At 30.0% G+C, this 10,243-nt stretch overlaps 1 protein-coding gene across 1 annotated transcript in view; it reads right to left on the minus strand.

Annotated features, from left to right (window-relative positions):
- Nucleotides 1–1,153: 1,153 nt before the first annotated feature.
- The window catches only part of LOC111636671 (organic cation transporter-like protein), a 20,771-nt gene continuing 11,681 nt past the window's right edge, over nt 1,154–10,243 (minus strand). Inside the window, exons 3-5 of the mRNA XM_023381961.1 lie at nt 1,595–1,957; nt 1,429–1,532; nt 1,154–1,349 (exon numbers count right to left, since the gene is read on the minus strand). Coding sequence (XP_023237729.1) covers nt 1,154–1,349; nt 1,429–1,532; nt 1,595–1,957 — 663 coding nt within the window. The remainder of the gene's footprint in view (nt 1,350–1,428; nt 1,533–1,594; nt 1,958–10,243) is intronic.

The raw sequence follows: 10,243 nt of genomic DNA on the forward strand, positions 1-10,243 counted from the left end.
AAGTACTTATTATTGAAATCGATTTACCGTTTTAATTTTCCAATAAAGTTCTTCGATAATTTCGGTTAAATCTTCCGCATGCATTTTATTCATTTTCATTATGTTACGTATAACTTTTTCGGCTTTACGTAATCTACCGTGAGTTAGGAGCCATCTTGGAGACTCGGGAGTAAAACTAATCAAAAGATATTTTCAAAACATATAAAAATAATTAACACAGTAAGCGTAAATAAACGTTACCTGATGAATGCGAGTAATAGAATTGACGGCAAAGTGCTGCATAACTGAATATAAGTCCAATCGTTGAGAAACCAAGATATTCCGGGAAGTATAAGCAATCCAATGCCAAAAGAGAAACAAAGAGTTACCATGCCCTTTTCTCTGTGTGTTGGTCCAACCACTTCCATAACTGCATACAATGATCAGTTAGTATAGTTGAAGAAAACGAAATCAACGTTAAATTTATAAAAACGTGCAGTATGTTAATTATAAAACATTAACATAGAAATTATGTATGATTTATCCGTATTAATCGCTTACATCCTTCGTGGAAATCAGTATCAAATACATGTAATTCAGTTGAATGACTTGAAGTTAATACAGTATATGAAACATAACTTTAAATTTACATACATCTATAAAACAATAGGAGTTCTTCGCTATTTGCAGCTATAAAATTTTCATATTATTTATCTGATTGAAACAGTTCAACTGATCCTTAATACATCTTTGTGTATTTTCAAAAGTCTTTTAATTATCGCATTCTCAAATTTTTCGCAATTGGAACAACTTAAAATTTTTAAAGTGAAGTTCCTGCATATAAAATACTTAATAATACAAATCTAAAGTTTTAAGATATTTGTAATTGTAACAAATAAAAATAAATTTAGATCGTCAGTATAATAGTTATTTCTTTGTTCGTGGTACAAACACAGCCGTATTCACGAACGAGGATTAACAGTTAGAGTTAAAAGTTGACCAATGAGCCTTCACCTACTAAAAGTAAGACAAACGGTGTTTGCTTAACATCTAACTCTAACTCTCAATCCTCGTTCATGAATACGGTAGTTAGAAAATTAATTTCACAACTATCATCATATGAATAATTCACGTAATGAATTGTAGCGTTGCATATTAACATTGTCAGAGAACATTATCTTTCTATTAACTGTAAGAATTGAATTTGTGTCTTACCATATACATAGAACGTCAGATGAAAGAAAGTAATTCCTGCAGACAAGAAGAAACGAGATACTGTAAACAACCAGTAGTATGGAGAAAATGAACACAGAATTCCAAAGGTTATATGAAGTACGAGTCCCGATATTATCACTGGTCTTCTGCCATATCTACATAAATATCGATAAAATTAATATGCTGTTATAAAATTATAACATTTCAATGAAATAGAAATGGTAGATTTTCTACCTATCCGATATCTGGCCGGATAGAATACCAGATACGAAGAATCCCACGAAGTAAGAAGATCCAGCGAGAGAACTCAACCAAGAACTTTCGCAAACTAAATTCCACTGAAAATTCAAATAAAATCAATCATCGAATATATATTTAATTGAAAAGTTTTTATTGTTACCTTTTCAATGACACTGTTTTTATATTGTGAATGATCGTATTCCCACGAACGACAAGGAATCTTTGAAAAGTTCTTTCCGTATTTCGCATCGTCAATATCGTATACTTCGCATCGACTATGCGTTTTTCTCCCGTTTCTAATCTCCAGGGGTAAGCTGATATTTTTCCAGTCTTCCACAGAAACGTTCATGTATTTTGGTGTTCTCGCGCACCAATAATCTACTTTATATGCCAAGAAGGGCCAATTTAAATTGTTCAATGCCGAAACAATAAGAGACCACGCCATTATCCCGATTAAAATCTTCTGCCATTTTCCAAATGGACCGATAAGATCTGTAAAGTCTTGAAATTCTTTCGCAGTTTCCTATCAGAACGTACAATTTTAGTATTTACCATATCATACATAATACGTAATGTAGGTCGTTAGAGTAAAAAGATTCAATCTGCAGAAATAAATTGTAATAAATTGTACTTGTTGACAATAAACAAACACCGATATAGAAAGAGATAGAGGATATGTACGAATAAACTTTTTTCTACACAGGTTTCGCTTGATTAACCTTTATAAAGATTGGTATGTATAGTTTAAAGAAATAAAAGTTTAGGTATGGAATATTGCAATTTTAATAAAGGATACACTACCATATTGCATTGTTAACCACTTTCATACTTTCATTAGTAGCAAAATGCCAATGAGCCTTTCAAGCTGTGACTATACTTTCTAAACACTGAACTTCTTCATGTAATTGAAAATTTTAATCGAGCCTATGCTTCAAACGGAGAAATATTGGTTTTAATTTTTTCTGTCTGCTGGATTGCATGCGTGAAAAACGCCTGGCTAATTTTCGATAGCCTCGAATGTAAATTTTATATCTATGCCCAATGGAAATCTGGCACAGTGAGCAGAATTCGTTACTGGAGAGCCTATTCTGTATGTTTGTATAAGTAGCGTGTACATCGATGATGCAATGACAGTAACATTCTAAATGAAGTGCTAGATTTCTTTGTTAGTGTTAATTAATTAGTGTTGTTTTATTTATTATTTTTATCAGTTTCAATTATTATCTAGTTTTAGACATCCATACTATCCATACTTCACTATAGTTATATATATGGGTCGCGTATTGTAGATGAAACCCTTACTCTGCTGGTTATGTTTGACATATGGGACATGATTATTTCTTTGTATATATATTCATTACTCTTCATAAACAATTTTATTTCTTATGTTACAAAAATCTTCAATTATAAGTAGCCGGATCTCTTTCGTTTGCTTACACTTGAGGACCACGTTGCAATACCAAAATACAGTAGTAGACAATATTATACGATATAATATAACAATATATTAACAACTAATATAATTTAAATTAGTTGTTTACAATAATAACAAAAGAAGAAATCATCGCAATATTATTAATTATAATTCTTACCTCAACTTCACGCGATTCGTTTCTGTCTTCTGTCGTTGTATCCATGACGTTCCTCATTAAAGTTGTATGAAATAATGTAAAATAGAATCCTACATTAAAAAAACAATAACGTAATTTTTTTTGTCGAAATCACTCAGGAAATTAAATGATTTCTCATTGTCTATAATATACAGCAGTTTACAAAATGAAAGAAAAGTAGTGTAGCAAAAAAGTTGATTTTTTCGGTAGGGATAGGTTTTATGAAAAATTGTAAAAGCTAATAATGAGTAATATCGTCATTAAGTCCGATCTTACTAGAGAACACACGATCATTTTATCTCTCCACCCCTACCTTTAACCACGAAAACGTTATCTTACTACAATGTTTTCAAATGTTTGGGGCACACCTAAAAAGATGCGATTGTATTAAAAGAGAGACATGGAAAATGCCGTAAGATATAAAACACAGACTGTAAACAAATCATTGATACAATGATAATTAATAAAATACATAGAACTGTTATACTTACAAATAAGGCGAAATGCATAGAATTGTAATTTATTACTAAATAAAAACTGAAAAAAATATAAAATGAAAATGCAGGAATGGTTTTAAAAACTAAACTTCCAAATGAAACAAAAGCAAAGGTATATCAGGTGTTTGAAAGAATTGCGAAACAACAATCTATTATGTTAAGAAATATAGGAATTGACGTTAATGAGCTGAAACTTTTCAACTAATACGTTACTTGATATTTAATGAAGTGTGTTTTCAAATAAATAAAAGATTATTGAAAATATTAATAAATATTTCAACAATTTATAAAATAAATTACAATTTCTTATTGTGCAAATTCATTCTTTTTGCAACTATATTTTCATAAACAATAACAAATTTTTCCGAATGCACCAACTTAATAAAAACACTCGTTGAACCAATTGCTTCATTATACATTTTTCCGAGTTAATTAAAATATTAATTAGTTAATACCGAATTGTATTAACTAAAATATGTTTTACGCTTAATTTTTTACCTTAAAAAGTAAATTTAGTGTTTTAATTTTAAAAAAAAAACCTCTCAATTCAGAAATGCAGAAAGGAAATACCTTACAAATTACTCTACAAATTTGTCTTTTCTCTCAATTCTTTATTATGATAAATAAACACAATGTATGCGGATTGTATAGTCGACCCTCCTATAACACTATTCATTTTTCCGTTTTATATGAATTCCATGTTGTACGAGTCACTTAGATTTTATAAATACATGTGCTGGGCTGTGAACGGCTCACGTATTTGTAAAATCTAAGTGACTTGTACTACATGGAATTCATATAAAACGGAAAAATCAACAATGTTATAGGGGGAGACCGTATTTATTACATTCATTTCTATGTACAACTATTTATCTTTATAGAAATATATAAATATTATAATTTAGATTTACAATATAAGTAAAATACCTAATATTAAGATATTAAAAAAATAAATATATATAAATGAAATGTTTGTCTGTGTTCATTTGTTTGTTTGTTTGTTTGCTATACACTCCTAGGCCGTTCGATTAATTGTTACGAAACTCGGCAGTTACTTTTGTCTTCGATAATTTCTTTTATTACACCCCAAATTATCGATTGGAATTTTATATATCGATTAATTTATGTATACCTTTACACGTTTTACACGTAATTCCATCTATTGAAAAATATTTAACAAAATATTTAAATAAATATAATTCTTACAAACAAAGATAATTTTAAAAAGTATATATTATATCCACCGAATTACTGTGTCAATTATATATTATGAAATAAATACGCCTACGCAATTACTGCGACAGATAGCACAGCAATTGTCTTTGTGGAGTGTAATATTGTTTTCACTTGTACATCATACTTTTCCAATTATCAGCAAATTCGATCTGGCTGTTTTTAACATTAAATACCTTGGAAAAAATTTTCTTAACATTTTAACATTTGGAGAAAATTTCTTAACTTAGCAAAAAAATATATATTACTATTATTATAATTAAACTGTCCTTGTTATGATTGGAAATGGTGAAATTCTTTTGATATTATAAATATATAAAGTTAACAGATATTAACATAAGTATCTATAATATATTATCATACTTCTTATTCATAGCTTGTCTCTTATACATCTGTTGACTGGAAATCTAGCTCTAATGTGCCGTTTTTCCCATATAATAATAATTATTATTCATGAATAAAACATTCTGTCACTTATAATAATTAATATATGATTGATGAAGTACATTTAATTATTCATAGAATTTATTAGAAGTGTTGAAACCTTTTACGTGATAAGATTGAAATACTTGAATGGTATTCTCTATTAGAACGTATTTTATATTATACTGTAATTTTTTATTAGTTTTAAACTAGATGTTTATTCTTCTGATTTGATATTTTGTTTAATATTTTCATTTATTTCCTGTCTTAAATTAATTAATACACGAAATCTATCGAACAAGAAAAATTTTTTGTATTGTAAAATCACGTTATGTTTCTGTTTTATTTATTTCTTTACGATACATTGTGTATACTTCTTTATACTCTGGATTATAATGCGAAATTAACTTAAAATTTGCTATTTCATATTGTCAAGTCTGTAATTTTATCTTATAAATGAAAGATGATTTTTAAAAAGAAATGACGTTCAAATACAATGTAAATATCACTTGGTTTATTAAAATCTCTAAAAATTCGAGGAATTCTTTAAAATCTTTAAACAAAGTGATGAACAATGTAAAGACTCTGCTTTTAAAACTATTTAGATCAATTAATGTTTATAAATACGACAATTTAGATAAGTAGAAAGAGCATTACCTGAGTATGCAAACTACACCAAAGTCGAACAATTCGATATTCGAACACATTTTCTAGTGGGTAAAAATTGCTCGGTACTCCACAGAACAAACACGAATTTACAGAACAAGTTTTCGGTTAATAACAAATACTATTTTACTTTAATTTTGTCATCCATAAAACTCTGCCTGTCTTCTTGACACAAAATTATACCCCATCCAGTTTGCTTTCCCCCTACTTAATGCATTAATCGGGGTATATTGCGATCATTCCAAGTCCATGAAGTGCATAGACAACACACGTCTGCGACACATTAAGATTTGTTAGAAGTTCACGAGTTGTTTATTCGTGTATTTTCAGCAATTTCTTCCTGCAATTTTTCTTCCTTCACAGCTTTTGGTCTCCTTCTACATTTTGTATCCTTTAGTTTAAAATTACTCGAATGGAAAACTCTAAAACAACATTTGACAAAGTTTTGGAGCGTCTTCCCTATACACATTAAGAATTATTTTAGTATTTTTATGACATTATATCCTTTACGAAACTCATAAAACATACTATGCCTCACATGACATTTCGACTCGAGTTTATTGCAACAAAATGTGAAATGAAAAGTTTAAACGAAGCTTTTAAAGAAAGAGTATCATCTCATATCAACAACAATATGTTTAATTTCATAAATGTTTTAATATTGTCTCGTTTTCTAAACCAAGTACAGTACTAAACAGTGGATCGTTCAATAAGTTTTCGTCAAAGCTTGTACTATATTTGACTTTCTTCTTTTACCATGGTGTCATTGGCGTTGAGCTTTCCGAATCCGGCATTATTATATTTATGCTGTATAAATACCAAAACAACAACAAAAATGTTCGCGTACCTATTTACATCGTTTACAAATACAAGTAATTATGTATTACGTGATGGCTGATGAGAGAAAACCGGGCGGGGCGATCGCAAGCCGCAACGGCTGCGGGCGAGTGATAGGACACGTGTCTTGACCTTATGTTTATAGACCATTGTTATAAAAAGCTTTTTATATTTTTATTTAGTATAAAATGTCAAAAACTTTTTAGTTTTGAAGGTAGGAATGGGAGTTTTATTTTTAAAAAAGTATAAATACTAATAATGGATAAAATCGACATTAAGTCTGACCCTACTGAAGATACACTCGATCTCCTTTATTTTCTCACTACCTCGAATAAAATTTAATACCATCGATGCCCTCTTATATCATGCCAAATTTCGTTTCTAAAATCTCTACCCAATCCTGATAAATTGAGCAAAATAGAGCCAATACACAAATACAAATACCTATATATTCACACAAACATACATACATACATGCCCACGGACCATGTCCATTGGCCCTTAGCTCTTATCTGTTTGACATGGTTTGTGACGTGAAGTGTGAGTCCCCGTGGAGTATGCTGTTTGCGGATGATATTGCGCTGTGTTCACCTTTCCAAACCAAGGCTGAGAACAAACTGAAAGAAAGAGGCATGAGTATTAGCAGAACTAAAACACCATACATGACTCTGAATGGCAGGAACGAGTGCAACGTTAAAATCCAAAATGTGCCGCTCCTTTCGGTTTCGAGTTTTAAGTATCTTGGAGCCTTTGTCGAGATGAAGGAGGATTAAACTCGGAAGTGCAGCATAGAATTCAATATAAATGTATGAACTGGAGGAAGCTGAGCGGTGTGTTATGTGACAAGAAAGTTAGCTACAAGCTGAAAGGTAAATCGTACAAATCGGTTGTTAGCCCTGCGATGTTATATGGGGCTGAGACATGGGCAATCACAAGACCCCAAGAAAGAAAGGTGGAGGTGGCGGAGATGAGAATGTTGAGATAGATGTGTGGAGTGTCGAGGAAAGATAAAATAAGGAATGATTTTATTAGAGGTTTTGTTAAGGTTACCTTAACAAAACCTCTAATTCTTGCATCTTCCTTGATCAGGAAGATGCAAGAATGTAATTAGAGGTGGTTTGACTACGTAGAGCGAAGAAATGAAGAATTTGTTGGAAAGAGAGTCGAAAAACTGGTAATAGAAAAAAAGAGGAAAAGAGGAAGACCAAAGCTGCGTTGGAAAGATAAGGTGGGAGACGACCTGAATCAGAGGGGACTTAAGAGAGAAGCCCTTGATAGGGAGAATTGAAGGAAACGTATTAGAGAAGGAAACGCCGACCCCATATAAACATGGAAAAAGACGAAGATAAAGAAGAAGACTCTTCTTGCAACAATATACTAACTACAATTGTAAGAATATTTTTAGAATAACTCGAAAATCAAAAGAATTTATTCACGTGCAACTATATTTACATAACTGTTAACATTTAAAGTGTATTTCTACAGATTGAATATATCCATTCTAATGACTCTAAATGACGAATCACCAAAATTGTGTTACTTTCTCGTTGTTATATATACATGTGATGGGAAAGTATTAACAACAATAAATGTATCAATAATCTTCTCACTTCTTCATACGACGAATATATTTTGGATTATGAATCGAGAACAAAGTCGATTAATATTATAAACGGCTGGTTAGAAATTGTCAACGCAAAGACATCCTACAAAGGAATTTCCCTGGAAAATGTATACAGAAAGCCAATGACGGTAGAAAGGACAGACGAAAGATGTATTTATATATATTTAAAGAAAATAAGGTGAGAGTAAAAAATTCTGTCATATTATCTAATATTTTTTTATTAATTACGTATAAAACTTCAATTTTTGCCTAAAAGCAATCTAACAAATACATGTAGCTTAGGCGAATTGTATTTATTGATTTGTATAGGCACATATCTTCTCACAAATTTTTATATTTTTATAGAAGTATAAAAAAAGTTTATTATAGTAGCTGTATTGCGTTGAAGAATGGAAAATATCATAAAAATATATATTAATAGGAATAGAATGCAAAAGTCAACTTTAAAAATATTCTTGAATAATAACGAAAATATTGCTAGATTATAATTTAAGTTTCTAAAAAAAATTTTAATGTAACTGCAAATTAAGTTCTTTCTGTCGATGTATTAATGACTCATTCTAATACGTATAATTTATTTTAAATAAGCCAGCAATTATGTTATTTTTCCTGAGTTAAAGTAAAGGAAGAAAAGACAAACACCCGGATTTATCCTAACAGTGGGAATTTATTTGTCTACAATTGTTCAAATTGTAGCCTTAAAATATTTCACTTAAACCGACTTCCACCGACAAATTGGCGTCCAGATAAATAATAAATTTAAATTTCTAACGTAATTACCATTAATACAATGTATACAAAATGTATTTTTAAAAAAATGTATTGCACAACTGCATTTGCATTTTCTATAATTAACAATTTTAAATGTTTATTATCATTTTAATTATTCATTGTTTTAAAACGTTACTTTTTACAACATTTAAACGTTTGCTTTTACAACATTTAAACGTTTACTTTTACAACATTTTAAAACTTTACTTTTACAACATTTAGAGAACAATTTTAATAATGTTCTAAAGTATTTATTATTATGAAATAAAGGAATTTATTTAATTACTTTAAACACAAGACTGTGTTATTATTAAAACATTTGGCGTTTATCCACTTTATTCAGTTGATACGGGCACTTTTACACGTTTCGGGCGTATAGCCCCTCATCAGTCAACATTAAAAATGCAATAACACTCGTACAGCACAAGTTAATATACATTGCTGTTAGGATAAGTTGATAACTTTGATATCATAAACCTTGTATCTTTGCGCTGTATGTACTATCCATTCTTGAACTGTATACGTTATTTTCTTTCTATAGATGGAAGTCGCCGTTTCTATAACTAAACTTGTAGTTGATTCAACTGAATAAAGTATCAACTGAATAATGTGGATAAACGCCAAGTGTTTTAATAATAACACAGTCTTGTGTTCAATAGTAAATAAATACGAAAACACGGTTTCAAAAAACGAATTTATTTAAATTAACAAAATTCACTTTACATCTAATTATTCTCTTATCATAAACTTTATATTTAAAATTATTGAGTATTTGCCATTTAAACGTGCTCACGAGATTAACCATAATATTTTTAGTATTCTGTTGTTTTTTTAATGTTTAAAGTATTTTTTGATTTTTTGTTAGAAAAAACAGTAAATATTAAATTCTACATGAAATGTAATAATTGCTGCATGACTTGCGAGATTTCTATAACATTAGAGAGGTTGAGGCGCACGTTTTAAACGTGTAAACGTGTACGTGTGACGTTCGGCGCCGCTTTCCCGTAAGCCTAAAAGTTTGACAATGGTGTTTGGATAGTCGGTGGAATCACGCTCGACATTCCAAACACCATCGTCAAACTATTAAGCTTACGGGAAAGCGGCGCCGAACGTCACACGTACACGTTTACACGTTTAAAACGTGCGCC

Source organism: Centruroides sculpturatus, unplaced genomic scaffold, assembly GCF_000671375.1.
Source record: "Centruroides sculpturatus isolate CEXI.00-Female unplaced genomic scaffold, Cexi_2.0 scaffold1030, whole genome shotgun sequence".
In the NCBI taxonomy this organism is placed as follows: Eukaryota; Metazoa; Arthropoda; class Arachnida; order Scorpiones; family Buthidae; genus Centruroides; species Centruroides sculpturatus.